The sequence below is a fragment of the Dinoponera quadriceps genome, unplaced genomic scaffold (genome assembly GCF_001313825.1).
Source record: "Dinoponera quadriceps isolate SergipeBrazil2010 unplaced genomic scaffold, ASM131382v1 scaffold1565, whole genome shotgun sequence".
NCBI lineage: Eukaryota > Metazoa > Arthropoda > Insecta > Hymenoptera > Formicidae > Dinoponera > Dinoponera quadriceps.
Genome location: NW_014556124.1, coordinates 37318 through 60899, shown reverse-complemented (window position 1 = coordinate 60899; position 23582 = coordinate 37318). Strand labels below are relative to the sequence as shown.

The 23582-nt window shown below is 43.3% G+C and overlaps 4 protein-coding genes across 11 annotated transcripts; 2 read left to right on the top strand and 2 right to left on the bottom strand.

Moving 5' to 3' along the window:
* The first annotated feature begins 48 nt into the window (after positions 1-48).
* On the top strand, positions 49-3504 carry LOC106746712 (replication protein A 70 kDa DNA-binding subunit-like). Of its 2 annotated transcripts, none has more exons than XM_014623555.1 (10): positions 49-693; positions 758-805; positions 972-1156; positions 1354-1472; positions 1630-1729; positions 1924-2080; positions 2180-2381; positions 2477-2592; positions 2748-2911; positions 3010-3504. In XM_014623555.1, exons 1-10 carry the CDS (start codon positions 664-666, stop codon positions 3077-3079), a joined length of 1191 nt encoding a protein of 396 aa, XP_014479041.1. In that variant the 5' UTR covers positions 49-663; the 3' UTR covers positions 3080-3504. The 2 variants fall into 2 exon arrangements, with proteins under 2 accessions (XP_014479041.1, XP_014479040.1); XM_014623554.1 differs by having other exon boundaries at positions 3000-3504.
* A 35-nt stretch (positions 3505-3539) lies between these two features.
* LOC106746714 lies at positions 3540-5362 on the top strand. The gene has a single exon (XM_014623570.1). The coding sequence runs from the start codon at positions 4352-4354 to the stop codon at positions 5348-5350; it is 999 nt and encodes a 332-aa protein (XP_014479056.1). The 5' UTR covers positions 3540-4351; the 3' UTR covers positions 5351-5362.
* A 152-nt stretch (positions 5363-5514) lies between these two features.
* Positions 5515-6597, bottom strand: LOC106746717. Its single transcript, XM_014623572.1, has 3 exons — positions 6238-6597; positions 5705-6059; positions 5515-5640 (listed from the first exon to the last, which is right to left on the bottom strand). Exons 1-3 carry the CDS (start codon positions 6277-6279, stop codon positions 5531-5533), a joined length of 507 nt encoding a protein of 168 aa, XP_014479058.1. The 5' UTR covers positions 6280-6597; the 3' UTR covers positions 5515-5530.
* Positions 6598-8008: 1411 nt separating this feature from the next.
* Positions 8009-23551, bottom strand: LOC106746709 (janus kinase and microtubule-interacting protein 3). 7 transcript variants are annotated; one of them, XM_014623543.1, is made up of 16 exons: positions 23449-23540; positions 23230-23327; positions 22920-23109; positions 22388-22720; positions 21684-21957; positions 21183-21296; positions 19721-19792; positions 12839-12928; positions 12577-12696; positions 12056-12382; positions 11661-11885; positions 10581-11240; positions 10426-10506; positions 9950-10156; positions 9466-9595; positions 8009-9319 (listed from the first exon to the last, which is right to left on the bottom strand). In XM_014623543.1, the coding sequence occupies exons 2-14, from the start codon at positions 23312-23314 to the stop codon at positions 10112-10114; spliced, it is 2616 nt and encodes an 871-aa protein (XP_014479029.1). In that variant the 5' UTR covers positions 23315-23327; positions 23449-23540; the 3' UTR covers positions 8009-9319; positions 9466-9595; positions 9950-10111. The 7 variants fall into 7 exon arrangements, with proteins under 7 accessions (XP_014479029.1, XP_014479033.1, XP_014479027.1 ...); XM_014623547.1 differs by having other exon boundaries at positions 9950-10145; XM_014623541.1 differs by having other exon boundaries at positions 9950-10506.
* Between the last annotated feature and the right edge of the window lie 31 nt (positions 23552-23582).

Here is a 23582-nt window from a genome sequence, read left to right as displayed (position 1 = left end):
ACGCGGTGCCCGCAATGACATTGCATATCTCGATAAAATATATACGCTACTTGTGGTTGCACAACCGCGGTTTACACTCATGCGCATGAACGCTAGATCATGGTTAGCAATCAATAACCACCTATGATCATCTGACATTGCTGAGAGAGGCACGGCAATTGAACACGCGTATTATTGTTGAAATATTTGCAAAAAGACTTTTCTAACTCTCTTATTTAATGCACATTAAGTGATGTCAAGCAACTTTAAAGCTTTACACTGATGATAATTCTCCGGAACAACTAATGGCACCGTGACGAAGCTGTGTCCGATAGGTTAATAAAAGATTACATAAAAATAACAAGTTGGATATGACTCAATCGGTATCCACAGCAGAATGTTGCTGTCACACCCTGTGAAAGGACATATTCACGAGTGCACATTCACAAGTGATAACAGATATTCATGTGTTTTGGAGGGGATATCGATAAGAGCTTGTTTGATGCGTCAACTACGGCTGCAGTTAGTTCTCAAGGCTGAGAACAACAGTTGAATTGCAACCACCAACGAAAAGACTCGAAGATAGTGAAAGATTTGTACTTCGCCACTGAGACTTTTTGATTTTTTCATATTCGTCGAGACAACCGCCGAGAGTTTGAACTGCTTTGATAATAATTTGCAGCTATGGATGAGCTAAGTAAAGGAACGTTAAACGTAAGTTACTCGAAAGTGCATTAATCGCGCTATATCGCGCTTAACAAAACAATTTTCCTTTCAGCAAATTTTGAATGGCCGAAACGTCGAGGAGCCGATATTTCAATTATTAGTAAGTATGACACGGGCTGGTTAATTCGATTCAGAATTCGATTCTCAGTTTTCCACTTCGAAAGTTTTCCGCAAACTACTGAACAATTATTATTGTGAACTATCATGTAAAGAGAAGTAACGAGCAATTATCAATAAAAAGATTCATTATTTTGTTAATTGTGCAGAGTTACAAAAGACTGGCCGGCACTACTTCTGATTGGTACAGATTAATTGTGTCCGATGGATTGAGAATACACCAATACACAATGTTGTCCACTGAATTAAATTACTTATTTGAAAACGGTATTATGACTAAAGATGCAGTCTTTAAAGTATTAAATTACAAAGTGAGATCGTTAAATGATGAAATGTACTTATTTTTCTATGTATTTTACGAATTAACCCTTTACCTGTCTCGTGCACATATCGTTTAAAATCTATCGAATCGATCTATCGAAATATAAAAGTGACGTATAAAATCTCGTTTAATTTATCAAACAGATAAAGGGCTAACACGCGCGCGAATAATTTTGTGCATAAAAGTTTAGTCCCACTTAATTTTTTTAGACAAACGTTAGTAATATTGGGTGGCAAAATATTAAATCTCGGCAATGAAGTTCAGCGTACAACAGGAAACCCGATTGCCAACAAGCTCGAAACGAACAATTCGCCAGTACATCATGAGGGTAACACATTTTTCTAATTTCAACTTTACTTTCAGAATTAATTCCCGATGTCTGATTTATATACATAATTATTGCAATAATTATGATTATTATGATATATATAAAATTTGATATTATGATATTTTTCTATATTAAATGAAAAATCCGTTTTCGTCAGTGATGAAAGATACCATAGAACCGAGTGCTTTGAGAGATACAAATAACTCCTCTTACAAAGGACCTATTGTTCCAATTATAACATTAAGCCCTAAAAATAGGTGAGAATTTTATGTGAAATATACTCATGTAATTAAAAAATCTCCAAAAAATAATGATTACGTTCAGAGATGTTTCGTATAATACCACGACTACTTGTTACCAAATTATTTAAGCTGGCAAATCATAAGTAACACGTGTGTGTGGAAAAACCTCAAAAATATCGAATTTTCTATCATGATCATCAATTATTTAGGCAAGCAATTAAAGCTCGCGCAATCAGTAAATCTCCGATCAAAAAATGGAGTAACAACAAGGGCAAACTGTTCTCCATGCACCTGCTCGACGATAGTGATGAAATTAGTTGTGTTGCATTTAACAAAGAATGCGATAAGTTCCATGGCAAAATAGAGGTATGTATGTTATGCTATCTCATTCGAAAATCAGCAATTATCATGCTGCTCATCTACAAAAGATCGAATTCGAAACTCGTTTTATTTTTATTCATGTAGGATAAGAAGGTATACTATATCTCGAACTACGCGCTAAAAGATAAGAATCCACAGTACAACAAGTTGAAAAACAAGTACGAAATAGTGATCAACAACAATACAAAAATTGAAGAATGTCACGATGATGCAACCATTCCGTCGGTTCTCTTCAATTTTTGCCCTATCAGTGACGTGGAAAATAAGCAGACATGTGGTGAAATCGGTATTGTATATAAATTGTTATATCGCGTTTGATTCGTCTTTGATTTATACAATTACGGTCTATTACGTATCTTATGTATCTTGTGTTTGTAACAGATGCCTTGGGCGTCATTATAAAGTCTAGCGATGTGAAATATATCGTAACGAAAACCGGTACAAAATCAATAAAGGATATCGTTATCGTTGACGATAGCCGACCACATGGTGCCAAGGTAGGTGCCAATTCTTTGAATTTACATAGATCACACATATTTCGACCTTTAATCTGTCACAATCGTTGGTACACGTTAGATCTTACCTAATTTCATTACTTTTAATACATATGAAGACTTTTAATATAGATAACATTTTCTTTGATGCGTTCTAGATGTGCGTTACACTTTGGGAACAGAGGGCACAAGATTTCGATTGTCCCAATAATACGATTTTGGCCATTAAGGGAGCACGTGTTGACGAATTTAATGGAAAGAAATTGACCGTTATAAGTTCAACTGTGATCGAGAAAAACCCGGATCTTCCCAAAGCAGACAAGTAATACATTAATTTGGGAGAAATTATATAATAAATATCCTTACAAACTGCGGCATAACAACATATACGATATATTACGTGTATAAAGGACTTTTCAGATTACGCAGCTGGTACGACGGAGGCGGCTATTCAGAGGATGCTGGATCACTCTCCGGACGACAGTGGTGATTTCAACACGCCGTTGCGCACCTCTTAGAAGATGACTGAAGCGAAAATGGACGAAAACCCGTATTCATCGAATTTCTTTGCGGTAGTAGCGAAAATTGATTCAATGGATACAAAAGGTGTGCCCTAAAGAAAAAGAAAATAAAGAAAGTAAATTGAGCTTATGTTTGCATATTTCGTAAAATAAATAGTTTCGCATTCTTTTTCGCATCTATAATTATATGTACCAAAGATAAGTATAAGTAGAAAAGAAAATATTTTAGAAAGAAATTAAAAACTTTAAACACGGAATGTCTATTTCATGTTGAACGATGCAGGAACTAATTTAAACAATTTATTATTTTCGCTAATTATTTTTCATCTCTGATACAATTGATTTCGTCATCTTTGCTAAAGTATCTTATGAATGTAATTATAGTCATTGCGATGATGTAATATATATATATATTTGTACATAATTACATATAAAGACATGCCGATGCATTCTTCGTTGCGATTGTTGTTACCTCATATCGATCCGCGACCGATTGTGCAGCGAGACAATAGTGAATGAAGACGAGATGCGTAGGGCATTCTTGAGAAAGGTAAAGAGAGGGAAATAGAAGATGGAATGGAGGGAAGGAGAAGGCAGTCTTAGGCTCATCCTCGCGTCACTTTCACTTGAACTCTTTGTATCGCTCTGTGTAAAGATTTTCTAGACGGTAGAATCGGTATGCTCCTGTAACACTCATACAAATGTACTGTGAATAATTCGTGTAATTGTTATACAGTGATTTAAAGTTTTTTTTTTTTTCGTGATATTAAATATATTTTTATCGAAATGGCACTTTATTCGACTCTACACTTTTATTTTCTACGATGCGCGCTACTTTCCATCATTGTCCGTGCCGAAGAAGTTTTTGTAAGTAGTAAGAATTTTTTTTGAGAGGGTTCAAGGCATTGTGTCGAGTCGAATTATGCATATTGTCGTTTCTCTGAACAACAATCACCAAAAATCACGGTCACGAAGAATCACATTACTTTTTGAGACACAAATATCGTTTCGCATCGGTATCATTCCTACAAGTCACATGTAATTTTGGAAATCGTTCACTGTATTTTACAACTATTTTGCAACCGTTTTACTAGATAGAATCCATGCTCACAACGCAGAACATGTCTCGACTTTTAATAATTTCTAATAATTAGAAATATCTTTCGACCGCACAATTCGATCGTTCGCAGAATACCACTCCGCCGGCCATTAGAACGAGCTTCTCCTGTTTCAACCGGCCTATGGGGTTTTACGCCGATGTCGAGGCTAATTGTAGAGTGTATCACACTTGCGACGATCACGGGAACAAATTCAGCTACCGGTGTCCCGAGGAAACGGCCTTTCGCCAAGACGCTCTGATATGCGATCACGCTCACCTCGTTGATTGCCAGGCGACCGTCCATCCGGCGAATCGATTACCTGACGGCAACAACGCAGCGTTAAGACAGCCAATCACCTCTATCGACTCGCCCGACGACCACCGGCTCTCCTTCTCGCGTTCCTTCCAAGTTGTTCAACGACCCGACAAATCCGTCCCGCCGAATAAACTTCAGTCCGGCTTCGTGTTTAGCGCGAGCCTGTTCCTGAGGGATCACGATCGTGCACGAACCGCCGACAGGAGATGCGACACGAAGGACCGATTCGCGGCAGCCTCCACCGTTCGAACGCTCACCGAGCGATTCAACTCTTGGGATGTCCGTAATGACAAATCGAGCCAATCTCTGTCAGAGACTCGCGACTTCGCACGTGACAAGAGCGCCACGGTGAATTTTCGTCGTTCGTTCGAGCCTCCGACCTTCGCCAGACCGACAACTCCCGACAACGTTGCTCACCGTCCGGCTTCCCCACGTGAAAAGTCCACCTTCTTGACTCACGACTACCGTCCGTATTCAGAGACCCTGAAGTCGATCCAGGCTAACTCCGTCCGTGCGCTCGCCATGGATAAATCCACCACGGAGATTCCGGTGCACGCGTTGACGCTCTCCTTGAAGCCGCTGGTGCCGAACGAGCTTGAGTACGATCCTTATTACCCCAGACAACCGACCTCCACCGAGGCGTACTACACACCCAGCCATCGCTTCAACGCGAACGTTCGTTCACCCAGCCAGGCACCACCGGCGGCGAGCCTCAATCTTCCCTTCGAGATCCCGCCTGTACTACCCGATCTAAATAGCCTCGAGGATTTGGTCGATCGTCGGAAGCTCTTCTACATCCCGCGCGTAAATGCAAGGTCGATATAACGTTCGAGATATCGATTTCGCGCTGTAAACGACCGATCCGGTGTTGATCGAGTTCGTTACAAATTTGTGTGTCTGGAATGTGATTTACACGAAGACATCGAAGCATATAAAATGAGTATCGACCACTTGTTTAAATTCCTAAGTTCCAGTCAGTATTTCACAAATGGCGCTGACAGTTTGTTAGTGATTTGTTGGATATTTATCGACAAATCGTTGAAGCACATTAGTTAACATGGTTATTAATCCGTTGCGACATTTAACTCGTAAGAATTCAATAGCCGTTGCGATACCTGAAAATAACCACTCACGTTAATTAAATTTCCTCGCCGCTTCCAAAGCGATCATTTCTCTCACCACGGTACGTAGCTCTGATCGGCAATAGCAAATGCATCGAAACCTTCGTTCTTTCAGATGGAGGAAAGTGACACTTCTCTATGAGATATTGAAGATACGCGTTTTCCTCTCGAAAGTGTCGAATATTTTTATGCAACTCCTTAACTTGCGTTTGCAGCTGTTGCCGCGTAACTTTCTCCGTTATCCGAATAGCTGCTTCATCCACCTTCGTCGAACGACATACGGTGTCTTTCTTCAACTTTTGCATTTTTTCCTCCCCGATGACCTTCCGTGTGTCATCGCAGACTTTCCTTCCAATAGAGACTTCATTTTCAGTTCTGTTTGTCACAAGTAACTCACAGGTGTGTGGGTAGAACTAAAAAAATTTGATTAACGCATCTCTAATTACTTCATGCATATAGATTCCTTGTGTCTCTATTACGCATTGAAAGGTTGAATATATATATATATATATATATATATATATATATATATCTTCAAATAACTTTCTATCAAGTAACATTGATAGTAATTCATCGGACACTTGTAATTACCGTTTGAGTCTGCGACCTTTGCTGAGATTTTTTTGGACACATGGGATCCGCGGGAGAAAATTGTCTTATGAACAATAACTTTGATCTTAAGTCGTCTCTAGTATCGACCGACTGAATTTTTGAAATGTTTTTCTGTTCCCTTTGCGTGTCGATATTATAGTTAGTGACGGAAGAAGAACGCGTTTCACCCGGGGTTATCCTCAATAGCACAAAGTTTTTCGATGTAATCTCGCCATTATGATCATCGATCAATTTCTTTCCAAGAGCAAACTGTTTCGATTTCTTCGACGAACGTTCCAGATGAAGCGCGACGCCACAGAGCGCGCAAACTGATGTGGTCGTAATAGTTAGTCCTGACTCGGGATTGTTTTGCTAGTGGAAAAGTTATTTAATGCCATTTCTGATCCTCCATTTCTTCAGATCATTCTTTATTTTGACCTATTCCTCGCACTGTGCGAAGAAATCGGATAATTCTCCTTAATAATTTTTAAGGGATTAGTCCGTAAGAAAGTGTTGTAGAAATACTGTAAAACAAAAAAAAAAGAGCAGAAAAGAATAAAAATATACAACTTGTGACTACGTGTTGAACAGTGTTTTATAATAATAAACAAATAAAAAATTCTGAAAAAAGTTCCTCCTGAGGAAATTAAGCGGACTTTGTTAATATAATATTTGGAACTGAGAATCCGTAGACAGAAATAAAAGTACTATTCACAATTGATATAAGAAGCTTAATTGCAACAAGAACATGTTATAATTTGGAAATGTTATTACTTGATCATTTTTGTCGCCTCGTTGTAATACATGAGAGCACATCAACGATTCTGAATCTCGCTGTTGTCTCTTTGTACTATTTGCAATTAATTTTTGTAATCTCAACACGGTCTCTTTAATCGGTTGCAATAAGTCACGAAGTGTCGTAACCTGTTGGGAATTCGTTCTTTTTCTCCAATACAGTCGAAAAGTGTCATGATGGATTATAATTTTTTTAATGATAAAATTGATAATTTTACAAGAGTTATCTACATACTTGCTGGCCACGATCGTCGTCCTGCAAATGACGATAAGACTTTTTCAATCCTCTGCGGACGTTATACGCAGGAGATTTCTCGTTGACCAATGAATCGCAATTTATTAGCGGGTTGTCTTGTTTCGTTGGGATTGCAAGGGGACGATACATCGTGATAGTTCCCGCGTCGCATACGGTTTTCATCATTTCTAATCCCCAATCGTTGCGCTGGTGACTCACTTCCGCGGGCACCGATAAGATCGAATCATTTTAACGCCATTTTCATCACCTGGATGTCGTTTGTTCTCGATATTAGTGACAGATTTCGCGTTTAGCTTGTCGAAATTTTCACGGAATAATGTCTGATCTTTCGAAAAAATCATTAGTTTCTGGTGTAAATGATATCAGTGTGGACAAAGTCGATAAAGTGAGTTATTGGGAGCGAATGCTGAAGAACTACAAGAAGAGGAACGCTTCGTTGGAGAGGAGACGCAACGCTCTCGAAGAGAGGGTCCGTTTCATGGAATATACCTTGCCGTCTCTGTTGGTGGGTGCTACCCACGACGACAAACGAGAGGTCTCCAATGGGCCCTCAAATATCCCCGCGTTCGTTGCCCAGGAGAACTGAACCACAAGGAATAAGGAAGCTGACGTTTTGACGTTCTGACTGAGAAATCTTTCCGTTAATTTGAACTTGACACATTGGATGGTCGCATCGAAATCATTTTTTTCTGGAGGTAAATTGTTCGATTTAAACCGACAGAAGATGGAAAAGAGATTTATTCGAAATTACGTTAATTCTCTTGCAGATACACGTCAAGATGCACGAACAACGTCAATTCCATGATACTAAATGGACGAGACAAATTGTAGATCACGGTCGACCGAGTTGTGTTTGATTTATACAGTATAAATACAACAAGCATTGGAGAATATACACTTCTAAACTACTAAACTGTAAGAACACCAACTCTCATTCAAGATCAATGCGAACACATGCTCATTGTGTTCTACGATCGAACAAACGATACGACTAGAGATACGCATTTCTTACATACATATTGCGTTAAATCGTATACATATTCAAACATATTAAATGCGGAAGCGCACACACGCATGTTTCGAGTATAAGTATACGCCTAGTTCAGCGTATTTCGTTTCGTCTTTTCTCTTCGCAAGATTATTCTACAATTTGGTTCTCGTGGTTGCTCCGATTTTTAATCCGGTATATCATTCTGCCATGTAATAAAATCGGCTTGTGTAGAGGAAGTAACCAAGAGAAGTAACTGAAGAAAAATACTATAACGAGCAAATCGTTTCACTGAAGTATCCGCATTCCCTTTGTCACACACGTGCAATAACTTTCTCGAACGTTTTTCCGTGGACAAAATTACAGCAAAATTTTGCTCACTCGTAAAAGTGCAACGTAAAGATATAACGTAATATCTCCGTTCTGTATAATACTATAAGGCTGCACGTTAATCGTACAATGCACAGTTGTGATTTGACGCGCTCTTCCAAATTCGTCCGCGCTCTGTTCTTTTTGTCATTTTAAATTTAAATTGCATCCGGATGCATATTGAAATTTTAATATGGCAGGACAGACGCATCGCACGATACAAGGACGCATCCGTCCAGTGCAAATTCGTTCGCTTAACTTTATTCCCTCCGAATTATACGACTCCATAATGACGCTTTACTTTACGTGTGTGTGTGTGTGTGTGTGTGATCTATTTGGCACTCGATTTCACAGCTTGTACGCAAAAATTGGTCGCGACTTACAAGGAGCAGTTCGCGAATATCCTTCGCCGATTCTAACGAACCACTTTGCGACCGTGTGGTTTCTCGCGTGTTGTCGAAGAAGAGGAGATTTCGGAGTGTAACACATCGACACGATGATGAAAAGCCCGTTAAAATCGGCGAGAGGCACGTGTTAGAGAGGTGAAGCACATTAACCGGGGGGTCAGGTAGTTTTGGCACTCCTCGATCCGCAGGCGCCCTCGTTTTATTCTCAGGACGTACCATTTCTGATCGTCACTTGGGCACGCCAAGCAGCGCCAGCCGTGTATTGTCCTGGAACAACGAATGATGAATGGAACACATCACTTGGTTGATCTTTCCCTTTGTCGTGATCCGATTAATAGCGGACGTGTTAAAATTCGTTTATCAGAGGCGGAGTCACCTCGCTCCCATAATATTGCGCGGATCCCTTTAGTTACCTCGTGCGTGCCGCGGGTTCACCCACGGGTTCGTCGACCCTTCCGTGGAACTCGTGGGTGGATGGACGAAGTCTGCGACGACGAGAGACGATGAACTTTCTCGCCTTCACCTCCAGCGAAAGTAGATCACCTGCGGCAGAGAGCGTACGCATACAATGAGAACAACGTCGCGAGAGACAAAATCACGTACTCGCGTTCTTTCGCGAATTAGAGATCAAGCAAAGCGAATTTGCCCTCTATTAATATATGCCACTCGGAAATAACGCGGCGGACAATTTTGTGTGAGACAGATGAAGAAAATAGGAGAAGAGAAGCGTCATTATCGGAAGCGAAATGGCATTAAGTGCGCAATGTGATGAAACGTGCTAATAAAGTCCAGAAATATTTCTCGATCTTCTAATTAGGAGACAACGCAAACACACTCGTGGAAGAGAGGCTGTGTCGAATAGAAGAAACTCGTCGGTCGTCCGTCCCGTATACATACGCTCAAAGACACTAGGCAGTCGGTTAGCTTTCCTTCTCCTTCTCCTCCTCACCTCCTCATCACCATCCCCGCGCCTTCTTCTCCGCGACCTCGGTCTTCTTCTGTTCGCCGTTATTTTCTGGAAGCCGTTGCTCCGGAGAACACACGCTTTATTCCGCGCTATCACGAAGTGATTCCCAGCTTCTCCTCGAAATTACTACACATCAACTTGGACAGACAGACAGACAGACAGGCATACATCAGCTTTTCGTTTACGCGAGCAGCCAAAACTTTCCTCGGCGTGAAAAACGGTATTACAGCGAAGACTTGCGATGTTACCGGATCCCCCTAAATGCCCGCTTTTTATCAAACAATTCGACGAGAAGCTAGACGCAAATTTCCTGATAGAGAACCAACGGGTGACTTCCTCGCCCGAAAGAGACGTCGCGGATGAACCTGACATTCGCGGATCGTTCGTTAACCCGCCTGTGTCTAACCTTCTTTTCCGAGTCGACCGGCTCCGCGGATTCACCGGGTCCCACCTCGTCTCCCTTCTTCTTTTCCTCCAAGGATACGAGCTGTAAAAACCCACGAAACGCCGTGAGCAAGAAGAATGATTTTCTCTAATGGATCAAGAGTTCGACTGACGCACCGTGACGTTACATCCCATCGGAGAGGTGATACATTCAGCAATCATCTCGACGGTTTGAGCGGCGCTCGTATTCTTCTCCTCCGGGCTCCTCCTGCTTCGTTTCATGACGAATGCCTCGCCTCTACAGTTGACCTCGTCAAGGCTGGACCTTACGTTTCGCAGCTCGTTCTCCAGCCAGTATATTCTCTCTGTGAGCCTATAGTTCTCATCCAGGAACTCCTCCTCCCGTTGCTTCGACAATCGCTTCTCCCGCTCCCGGCTCTTCTCGGCCTCCTCGTATACTTGGAGCCTCTCTTCGAGGTCGCGAACGCGCTCCTGGTAGGCGGTCAGCTGGACTATCGAGTCCACCGCCGACATGTCCAGACAGATCTTGGACGAGTCGATCGGATGGAAGACCGGTGCCGTGTTCTTAGCCGCCCGTTCCTGAATCCAAGTCCTCAACTCTTGGAGACGTTGTACCTCCTGAAGGAGCTCGCCGGATGGTGTCTGGGTCTGAGTGCCGCGGCTGGCGAACTCGACCTCCTCCTCCTCCTCCTCGAAGATACCGCTCTCCTGAAGGGTTAGCGGCGGCTTGTGCGGCAACAACGACTTCGCGGGGCTCGTAGCGTTGTTCGTGTACGGTATTACCGTCGCCACCGCGCGGCTTCTCTGCTTGTTCTCCTGAAATGTCGTTACGTTTAGCAAAGAACAAATGTAGATTAAGAAGTATTTTCATCAAGTATCGATTTATCAAGCAAAATTATTTTCTGCATTACTTCGCTATCGAAATAATCAATTCGATGTTACTTTTCCTACATTAATGCTATGCATCAGTTGATCAGATAGAGAAGTATAATATAAGAGTGCTTGAATGCATTTTTGCGGCGAAATTTCTGTCAGCCAGTCACGATTCATCGAAATCTCAATCTTAGTTAATAAAATGTTAAAAGTAGCAATTCAAAATAGCACCTTTCAAGGAACAAGTATAAAAAGTGTCATCTCTCGGAAGATCTTTTTCGAATCACACGATCAGTCAGATAATATTTCAACGTAGTGCAAGTTTCTTATCATCTCTTTAAAATCAAATAAGCGGAGAGTCACCTTGTTCGCGTGAGCGGGCTCCGGCGAGCCGATGCCGCTGTCCATCGCGTGATCGGGACTATCCCGGCGCGCAGGTGTCTCTTCCAGCTCCAGCAGCCGAAATTCCAGAAGCTCATTTTGCTCCCGTATTTCCGAAAGCTCCACCAAAAGTGCGGCCTCCCGTTCCTCGACGGTTCGAAGCTTATCCCTCAGTTCACTCAACTCCTTGTCACGGTCGGCGCATTTCTATTGAACATACGGATACTTTACAGATGACATCAACCGTCTCGGATTATGAGGCGAAGAAAAATACGCCTTCCAATTTTAACCAGGAATATCCTTGTGTAATTGGTGGGCGCGAATTTAGCAGAACGAACGTGACGCGGCAGAAAGCGAGACAGTGAAGAAGACGCTACCTCCTGCAAGAGTGCCTTCTCTAGATCGCAAACTTGTATCTTGGCGCGCGACAGCTCCCATTGCTCCTTGAGAAGTTTCGATTGTAAATCCTCGATCTCGACGAGGACGGCCTCGTACGCTTCTCTAGTGACACCGTTGCCCTGCCACTGGCCGCAGCCACCCGGCTGGGGTGACATCGAAGACGGGGCGCTCGATAACGCGCTGTCATTCTCCTCGTGGTCTTCTTCGTCGTCCACTTCGACCACCGGCTCCAGCTCGAGCCACTGCTTGTAATATTCCTCCTTCTTCCTCTTGTTTGACAGTTGTTCCAACTTTCTTTCTCTCTCCTTATGTAACAGGGAAACATCCGATCCGAACGTACGTCTTTACTTCGGCCCGCCGAATTGCGGAACAGATACGAGCCAATATTACAGGAAAGAATTAAACGTTATATAACACATCGAAGAGCAAACCCGCATTATTTACTCGAATTCCATCCAATTTCTCAGCTCGCATCTGTTCCAGAAAACCTACTCATTACCTTAACCGCCTGTCTAAGTATTTCGATGATTTCCTGCTGCTCAAGCGCGAGTTCACGGAGGCGCTCGACCTCGATTTCGTTCATGGCTCTGCCGGGTTCTACGGATTCGCATGACCCCACCTTAAACGATACTTAATCTTGGCCTTCGTCGTCTTTATCTCGCGACAGTTATTACATAAGAAACGATGTCTGTTTGAATTTTTAATTCTTTGTAGAGCAACATTGTCAGATAGGCCGAAAATAAGGCTGCGAAAATACGTACCGTATGAACATCATCTGCGAGGATCTTCCTCTTTATACGAGATGACGAGCGTATCGGTCGGTTCCTCTCGTTCTCTCGTAACTTCCACATCTACATCGGAATGACGAATCGATTAATCCTTAACGGACACCTACCGCTATTTCGTTAATGAACCACCGTAAGGCACATACATCTTTACTTTTGGATACAAGGTATCTTTTGCGTGAAATAAAGGATGTAATTCAATCGAAAAGGGTAAAACGATGTTGCGGCGAACGTTCGAGGGAACTTTTTTATTTGAAAAACCTCGCGATTGAACAGCTGCTGGAGGGAAAGCAATCGGCGACTCTTCCTTCTCGCGTTCTTCTACTGAGTTGAGTCGCATCGCACACTTGTCGGCGAAAAGGAGGATAAAAATCTACCGTACGTCACGTCCTGCCAAGTGTTTCGATGCAACGGATGCAATGGTCGGGAGGTGCTTCGACCGGCGAAAGTGATCGGCCTGCGAGATCCTTTGACAACGCATGTATTTGTACGCTTCCGTATGTCCAAGCACATTATCTCTCGAAGCGAGGTGAACGCCTAGCTTGTTCAGCGACTCGAAAGTGCTAGAAGTGACCGCGAAAGAGAACGCTTTGAAAACGTTGCGGGCCGCTCCAAAGACTCGTGACCGATTTCACTTCCTCGAGGCAGATAACACTCGCGAAGATATCGACGGCAGTTGGAGCGTTTACTTTTGCGATTCAAAATCCTTCGTGGCGCTAATATCGCTCGTTATCCTGAGAAGTTTTCAAACATTTCTCATATACCCCGAGAGGTAAGTCTCTCGATATACTTTCAAAATTGCGTGTAAAAATTGAGCCGGTTGGAGAAAACAGAGATCCCTCCCTCAAGATAGTGTGCTGATTCTGAAGGAAACGATCGATCGGAAATATATAAGATTTTTCGAGGCAGCATTCTCTCGCGTCAGAGAAAAACACACATCTCGATTGCGATCGTCCGAATCTAACGGCGATTATTTCGCCGGCAATTCGGTGATCTTCCACCAGGTGAGCAACATCATGATTCGACGCGATGTGTGGAACGAGGCGGAAAGCCGCCAGAGAGGAGCGAGGAAGGAGAGGAAAGAGAAGGGAGAGAAAAGCCGCCGCGCTGCAACGATTGGGTTTATACGGAATCCCGAGAGTGTCTGGATGGACCGTTAGCTTGGCCCCCTGACATACAGCTACAGCAGCCTTTTCCTTCTTCTCTCGCCTCGCCTCGTAGCTTCCTTCCTCCTCTCGACGACCTGCGTGTACATACACATATGCGCGAGAGATGTGCCAAGAGTCGGCTGCACCTTGCGCGGCCGGTGCGCGCGCGCCGGTGAGATGCACTTTACGCCGTATATGTAAATCGCTGGACGAGCACGTGCGCTCGTTACACGCCGGAGTTTCTCCTCTCTTTCGATTGGACCGACGACTTGGATATCCGATATAAGACATATCGGGACAGGTGAAACGAGCGCGTTGCGCGTTACCGTTATCCGTACTTCACCGCTCGTCTCCGCTTGTCTCATTTCGTCCCGACATTTTTTTTTCTTCTTCACTCGACGTCTGATATACGAGAATAGCGCTAGAAATATTTCGCGACTTCGATGAACGTTTTGGGTGTAACCGACGCAGTTCATTTGCAATTATTTTCATCGACGTGTGCACTCGCATGGAAATTCGATCGGATGATAATTTGGTACAGTAATGTACAGTAAAATTGAGTTGGCGAATATTGTTAGATAATTTGATTCCCTTGTTAAATCTTATTTCCCTCTTACATAGAAAAAGATTATTTTTAAATCGAGAATGGATATTTTCTCATCTAGAAGCAAGAATATTATAATCTTCTAAGAAGATTTTGATTTGATTAAATTTATTATTTGATGCAAGTATTACTCGTACTCAGTTCAAAGCTAAAAATCGAAAAATATTCTCGCTTATATGTGAGAATATTTATTATTGATTTGAGACTATCTTTTTCCTATGAACATATATCTTTTGAAAATATATCATATATATATATTTCTTCTTTTTTTCGAATATCGATGAAAATTTCAATTTCTGCAAAAAATTATTCGATAAGGTGTAACTACATAAGATTCATGGGGGGGGGGGGATATTCACATGCAGATCGGATGGAGAATAATCATGTCGATTCTGAAAAATGTTTTACGACATAGGTATGTTTGAGTACCGGAAAATCGATCGTATATGAGAAGAATTTATTCCACATTTCCGACTTATATTTACACTAGAGCAATCGCCTCCTTTTGACTCCGCTACGTTTCTTAACGCATGTATATTTAGAAGTCTACTCATCGTCTATTTGGATGTGAAAAAATCCCCCCTAACCTAACTGTCTTCGCACGCGACGTGCGAAACGACAATCTACCCTGATGTTTTATTACGTCTATTATATGCTATTGCGATTTGCAAATTTCCCGTATTAAGTTTACAATAACTTTACATTAAATCTACATACAACTCTCTCTTTACATTAAATTTACATAGAATGTTAAGAAAGGAAATCAGAGCTTGTAAGATATGTATATAGTGTTCATTAAGTGCTGTCAATGAGTTGAGTATATTAGACGTACAGAAAGAGAGAAACGAAGAGAAAACTAGTATTTCGCCGCATACTAATCAAGCTGTCGAGTGGAAAAGTGATTACCATTATAATGTGTATTTCCTCCAGGTAGTAAAATACAGTTACATTATTACTTCTTTTTCTGTTGTTGTGCAGAAAAAAATCGTAAGAAGAGAATGTTCATTGTTACACAGTGTTGTTACACTGAACAAAAAAATAGTCTTAAATTAATGATAAATATTTTCATATATATGTATATAAGCGAGAATATTCCTACAAGATTATAATACCTTTGCTTGTGAATATCTTTCATTAATTTAGAGACTATCTTTCATGTACACGCGGAAACAGCGTTACGAGGGTATACGAATTTTGTGTAACAACGTTGCTCACGATACACTTGGCGAGTGTATCTACCTGTAGAATCGAGTCACTATGTAAACAGATCATACCTGCAGGATTACGTTTCCCGTAGGGTGTCCCCGCGAGCGATATCTCGACCCAACAAGTCCCGTCCCATACGGTTCCTGTGCTCACTTTCACCGATCGTCTCCCGCCATCGCCTACAACGAGCTCGTAACGCGTCCGTGCATTTCTCGTGCACGGCTCGCGTATTTCCTAAACGCACTATCCACACCGTTCAGAATCAGGCCGACTTCCTCGTGTGACACGCGCGAAAAAGTCGGCTCTTCTCCCGGTCGAGTCTTTCGGAGTCAAGTTGCGGACTCACGCTGATGGAAAATTATAGTTGAATCGACCAGTAAGTGGACGCGTTTGATCGAAGAAATTAAGTCGATTTTCATAAATTCTATTTCCTTCAACCGAGACGCGTTTGCTTGTGTTCACTTTCAACTATAATTTTTCCAAAGAAACGTGGTGCGCAATTGAAGGAATAACGAGGCTGGAACGCATCTGATTTCGCGCAAAGGAATTCATTCGCGAGCGATCCTTCCTCAAACTACACCTCTGTCTTCTCGAAACGCGATTCTCGCTCTCATTGTCGGCTCTAATTACGCTCCTGCTTTGACCCACTTGTCAAACCGAAATGCTCACCGAAGGACTTGTCGTGGGTGGCACGTATGCGCCTATCGACATTCCTACTATGCGCGTTCGCGTTGTTTCCTACGCTAGGAAAGGAAGCTGCTAATTACAAGATGGTATGCGTCACCGTTCAGGTATTATTAATAACACCGACCGCGATGACGGATTGAAATTACACACTATCGCATAGGCGTGAGACTATATAAATCTCCCGCGCTACGTCGTCGTTTTGTACACTCGACCGATCATCCCTTACAGGTCGGGCTTCCCTAATGACGATCATCTATGGATAATAAACATCCGCGAGAAACTCATCCGCGACGCGTGACTGAGGGGCCTCCTTGTGGTCGTTATCATCGAGACGAATGGTCAATTTAGGGCGAGCGTTGTCTTTCTAAAGAAAACGGTGTCGTTGAGGTGTTGGAGAAATTGTCATAGGACCCAGCCATGATCGTTCGCTAATACGTGCTCTCTTGTGCACCGATGTATATCATACGTACGCTCGTATGTCTGCGGTCGCTGCAGGGAACTTTCTTTCGAGAAGTGGCTCACCGAACGAACGACGACGGTCGAGGAGGCACTTGCGTACCGATTCTAGACGGCGACGGGGGAACGTTCCACTTGCAATCGAGACGAATCGAGGAAGCATATCCGGTGAAATAACACCGCTCCATTCGAAGTCACAGACGAGCCTTTCTCTCGCCCGTCTTCTTTTACACGCGTCGCGAAGTCATTGAGATTCATCGCCGCCTCGCGAAGGAGGACAATGGAGGATAGTTAAGTACTTAAGGCATACTTACGCGTCTACTTGTGCCTATATACGCGTCGGAGGGGCACGCACAGGCATTCGCCTTACGTGTGTGGACACACGTTTCGCTCGTGGATTTGTTACCGGGGATTCGTTACACACTCGAACTCGCGGTTTCAATTATCAGCCGCTTATCGTCTCGCGTGACGACCTATATATGCGGTTCTCTTCGCAGACGAGTCTCTCGATTGAGGAAAAGCACTGGCGGGATCTTTTAATATTTGCATATGCCCCGAGTATACAATTCTCGTAACAGCCGTGGGAGCTCGGTTCATAAATGAGGACAAGAAAATCCTTCAAGTATTCCTATCGTGTGTCTCCTGACATGGGTGTTTTTTTTTTTCTCGCAACAATGTGCTGCCGCAATAATTTGCGCTGCAATTAATTCTCCCTAGTTAATTGCTTCTTATCTGGGATTATTAGGGTAACTCGCCCGTTAACCGGATCCACGTTAGACGCGAAATAACTCAATTACGGCGAGACCATTGTTCCACTCGTTCGTGCAATTTTTCTTCTTCGGGCGAGCATTCCCACGGTATGTCGGCGACACGCAACTTATGTCGATTTCCCTGGGAACGTAATCGAATCCACGTTCTATTTGCGATCTACTCAGGGACGAGAGAAGGCGCCGGAGAAACTGGAGTAGGTGCGTGAAAATATTTTATCTCGACGGTCGCATGCGGGAGAGTGGACTCTCGCAACTGATTGCTCGCGCAAAGTAATAGTTGTCTCAAAAAAAAAAAACCACTTCGACGGAGCAATACTGTCGTACACATGTTATTTTTGTCCGTATAAAAGTGCTAGAACTCTCCAAGGTAAATGAAAGGTAAGTTATTTTAAGAGATAAACATTTTTTCCTTGATCCGAATACATAATTATAGAGCCATTAAATGCTGCGAAAATAAAACATTTACTTTGAAAAATACTCAATTATGTCGAATTAGCTTCGAGAAATTGTTCGAAATCGAGCCCGTCAGAAGAACCCTTTCCTTACAGTTAGCAAAAAAAGTTTTGTCGCGCATGAGACGAAAAGTCATCTTTACCTCGTTCCATGCGAAACCCATGAAATGCGTGTTGATCTTGAAAATTCATACACGAGCACGAGAGGAACTGATCGATGCGGACTGTCACGCGACCGTCTTTCTATGTCACACTCGAGCACACGCACTCGGAGAAGTACGCAGAGCGCGGAAGAACAGCGTGCGCGCGACCAGCGTCTAGACCGGACTGAAGAAGCCAGCACCTTCGATGGACGGCGGAACCTTCTACACTACCTGTGGGCCGCCATTCCATTCGGACTTACTACCGCTCCGGCAGGAACTTATTGTTAGACTCAAGACATAATGACAATTGAGATTCCTCGGAAGAGATTGACCTCTCTGTTGGTCTAATTCCAGCCATTAGTTTCATAACAAAATATTTATACCGAAGATCAAGTGTGTCCATTATTGCAGACAATCTCCTGAGAGAAAACGCACCTTTCAAGATAACCTTTTTTTCTCTTCGCAGATTCTCTCCACTCTTAATTTGAACATATTCCACGTACAGGCCGATAAAAATCGGATAAATTTATGCTGAAAGACCCCGCAGTTTCGCGGAACCTCCTTTCTCACTCCCTTCTTCAGATCAAAGAGTTCATATAAGCAGCGGCTGAGAGGAAAAAGAAACGCTTCTTCACCGTGAATCGCCGTACACCGCCATTAGCTCGACTAAGCGACGATAAGGCGTGATGGGTGGCAATTATATTGTGCGACCAGTAACTACAACCTTTTAGCGGCAACTGCACGATCGCGTGGCCTTTAAGTTCCATCGAAATGACGCGTATAATGCACAATGCACGCGGGATGTCTTGCACCACGGTACATTGACCCCATTGATATCGCGATATCCGAGCACCTCCTCCGACTAAAAGCGAAACGGAAGATACACGCTGAGTGTCCCATCGGCTCCGGTCATTCGTAATGGCTTCCTTGAATCGTTCAAAGTAAAGATCTAAAAAGTAGCGCCTTCTTGGAGCATGTTCAAATATCTCAGGCGCTTTAAACGGTGCTTCGCTTCACACGATGGTTCATTAACCTTTCATGTTCACATGTGCTATTCCTTTTCGCTTTCCGCCACGGTGCATACACGAAAAACTTGTATGTACAAAAGAAGTACAAAAGAAGTCCTTTTCCCTCTTAGTATTCCTTCCGCTGATTTCAACGCGCTCGACGCTCTGTAAACTTAAACCGGAAGTCGCACGATATGATAATCGCCGCCGGTACGGTCCTCAGGGTGAACCGTTGGATCGTTCACACGACGTATCTGAGAAAGTACGGAAGAAACAAAATGCCTTCCAGCAAGGTGAAGAAACGGTTATCACGCGATAGAATGAAATATCCAGTTTGTCAAACACTCGGATGATAATAAACGGAGAAAGTTGAACGAAGACTCACCTTATCGTGTTCCAGCTTCCGATCCTTCAAGAGCTTCCCGATCTCTCGCTCCTTGTCTCGCAGTTCGTCCATCTGCAAAAAAAACAAAAACTCGTTTGTATCCTCTCTCGCGCGTGTGGCGAAAGTTGTAAAAGATTAACGTCGGCCGGCGACGAAGAATAGAATACGCGACGAGAAGAGGGAGGGTGACCGGTCCCTTTCGTACCCGCTTTCGAGAAGCTCTCACCAGAAGTCTCGCTCGTCTCACCTCGCAGTTACGCTCGTCGCGGGAGCCTTTTGCCTTCACCTTGTCAGGTGGGACGTAAGAGAAACGTTCACACGTGTACTCGGACGTATTTTGTTTCGGTCACTCGCGCGATTTCTAGGAACGATGAATCACCGGGCGCAGCTATTGAATTAACTATTACCGAAGGGTCTCACCATTTCTCGATACACACGTTTATTAGTTATAGGTAATATTCGATATCGAAACGAAATCTTATTTACGACCCCCGTTGGAAGAATGAATTTCCGAAACTGTGTCATCTTTTCCGAATGTTGCCCTTTATTTGGTCCACTTTCTATAACGAACCTTTCTCCTTCTCTTTTCGACATTTGGCTGACCGCCAAGGGTGTATTAATCCGCGTCGGCAATGCGGCAGACAAATTCGCCGGACGTCACCGCGCGCTTTCGACCGCAATGTGGCATGTTAGGAAGCAGGAAGCTACTCTCATAGACGAGCACGCCGCGAATAAGTAACTTAAATATAGCGTTCGAGCCGGGCGCGGCGGCTAGAAAAATTAGAAACGGCCCAGAATAAATTGTCAGGCACCGTTCGAATTTATGATCAACCACGCGACTAATTTATGCGAGTGAAATCAAGTATTTAAAATAAAGCGACTTTCAGCTACGTTACGTAATACAGGAATACTTCGCCGAAGAAGCCGCCGGAAATGATTTCTTTCTTTCGATTTTCCGCAAACACGACGACAAGATATTTGAAAATGTACTCATTCAGTACTTTGTCGCAATAATGGAAACTGTCGAGTACTCATTTCTACGAAAATTTCATCGGATTTTCGCAGAAATTCCAAAGCCCAAGAATAGCGTGGGAAAAAATCATTTTGGATAATCGCACAGCGAGAGCATTCTTTCACGTTGAGGCTACGTTGCTGGACGTGTCGGTAAAACTTTTGTCCGAGCCAGCCGGCAGGCTGAATCGTTGCATCCTGGACAGACTCTTTTCTAGTTGGTCGATTCCACACATTTTTAATAAGCACCTTCGAAGGGTCTGACGTTCGTGCTCGGAAAGGAGGATACTTTTACGTGCCTGAGAGTTCTCGATCACTCCCGATGCGAGAGTATATTACAACGCTCGCTAATCTCCCTTCGTCAGTCACAGTAAAATTATCAAGCGCCATTAAGCCGCTTAATGACCGTGTTATTGATACTGTCGATATCTATATTACATTGTACACTCACCATCTTTGTAGTTTCGTTGCGATGGGATTCTCGCAATGCGGAAAGCTCCGCTTCGTAATTCTCTTGTTGGGCTCGTATCTCAGAGATACGAGGCTTCTCCGCATCTAGAGCGACCTAAATACAAAAATATCTCCTGTAAACGAGGAATAGAACGAACAAGATCTATTGCATCGTAATACTTCCGTAATACTACACGCACGGAAAAGTGCGAAAAAACAAAACTGATTTTCTGGGAACTAGAATCGAAATTTTAGTTCTACACTCCAAAGTCTTCTTTTGTGCTACAAATGCCGTTTACTTATTTTCTCCACTTGAAGACTTAATTTAAAATTTCGATGCGAGAAAACTCGCGGTTGTAAAAACAGAAATGATCCTGCAAGAGATTTCTACTCAGTCAGCTGTTCACAATTATCTCCCAAACGAGTTTCCTCGCCACCCAACCAATTTTCGTCTGGTTCCCACACGAACTTTCATTTCCGCGATTGGAAAGAAAGCGCTTACACGCAATTTTTCTTCGAGTTTTTCGTTTTCGGCACGAAGACTTCGCACTTCCGTTTCCAGGCGACGCGTCTCACCGCCCGGGGAAGTGCCATCGGCATTGCGAGTCGTACGTGATTTCACCGATTGCCATTCGAGCCTCCGTATCGTGCTCTCAGCTTCGGCCAAGCGTTTCCTGAGAGTCGACAGTTCGCGATTCTCGTTTTTCACAGGATCCGGTTTGAATGACGGTGACGACGACGACGGTGACGACAACGGCGATGCGGAATAAGCGAGTCTGAAGAAAAATTAATTTTCGAACGTCATTATACGGGCGGCGGAACTTTGTAGCCTACATACACTGAAAAAAATATGATTCAAACGAAGTTCTTGTTTGGATAACAAGATGTTGTGAGAACCAAAGGGAACTAAATTTTGGTTCTTATAATTGTAAGATTTATTTGTCCAAACAAGCATTTTATTTAAGTCAACTAAATGAGTTTCTCAGATTACAAGAAGACAGCTTTCAAATACGACAATTCTATTGTAAAGGAGAGCAAGAAACACACTCTTAAGCCGCCTCGAGCAATTCTTGTAATCGGACAATTTCTAAGTCATATTTCGCCGCAAAACTTCAGACCTGACACGACGAAAATAGACCGTCGTGAGATAATAACAAGACGCGGGGCTTCGTCATAAATGACTCATAATTCTCGGGATGCGTCTACCTGGTCTTCAACTCCTCTACGATCGGCTGATACTTGGCGGCCTCAGCGAATCTCGCCTCCCTGAGGGCAAAATCCCTCTTGGCAATTTTCGCCGCCCTTCGCTCCTCGTGCAGCTCCGTTCGCACATTCGCCAGATCCTCGCGCAGTCTTCGAATTCCCTCCTCGAGCCATTGTATCGTTTTCCGCAATCTGGCCGTGTTATCCCTGCCCGTTCCTGCGGCCTGTAGCGTTTTCGCATCCTGCGAATCTATCAACAAAGCCGGCTTTCTTTTGCACCGTGACGGGTCCTTCTTGTCTTCCGTACGCTCGGCTTTTCCTTTGCCGCTCGTGTCGCTACAAATTTATCCCAGAATAATTCATAATATTTCTGGAAGATGTTCACGAAGAAATCTTACTTCGTACCCAAAAAGACGAGCTTTTTCTACTTTCTCAGCTATATTACCACCCGTTGATTTTCCAATAGACGGTAATAATCGAGTATGGAGAATATATATGCGAAACTTCACTCTCGTCGCTATTAATATATCCTTACACATCGAAGTTGCACGTTCCGTCGCGTCGCTGCGTCTTCTTAGGGATTTCTATGTTGGTCGTCGAGGGTTCCAATCGTCGTCGCTTTCTTGCACCCTCCACGAGTGTGGAAGGGTTAATTCCGTTCGTCGTTGATTTGTTCGTATTCGTCGTCTCGACGGTGTCTCTCTCTGAGGAGCTCGCCATCGTCACTGGAAACGCGAGTATTTATAAACCTTCCTAATGAGAGTTAAGGCAATATAAGGAATAATATATATGTCTTCGATCCACACACTGCATCGTCAACGAGTGAGACAAATATGATACTTTACGTATATATTTGTTGCGAGATATTTCATCTAGAACTCGGATCTGCCCACTCATGCTTCTCTTATACCCTCCGGAGGGATTTTCCATCCATCACACAAGACTTATAGAGGAAAAATCGTTCGTAATATTTGGCCTGAGTGTAGGTATTTTTTCAAATTTGTTCATTAATGGCGAACATTTTGTTCGTTTTAAGTCAGGGCGAAAAGGCCGGACGAACTTACCGTTTTCGTAAGGACGACCCGTTGAACTCGCTTTGGTGTATTATTGCACCTGCTACGGCGGGTGGATCCTCCTCGCGAGAGACACCGTCGCCAACTAAGAGAGGCCTTAAACTATACCGTGCGGCCCGCTATAT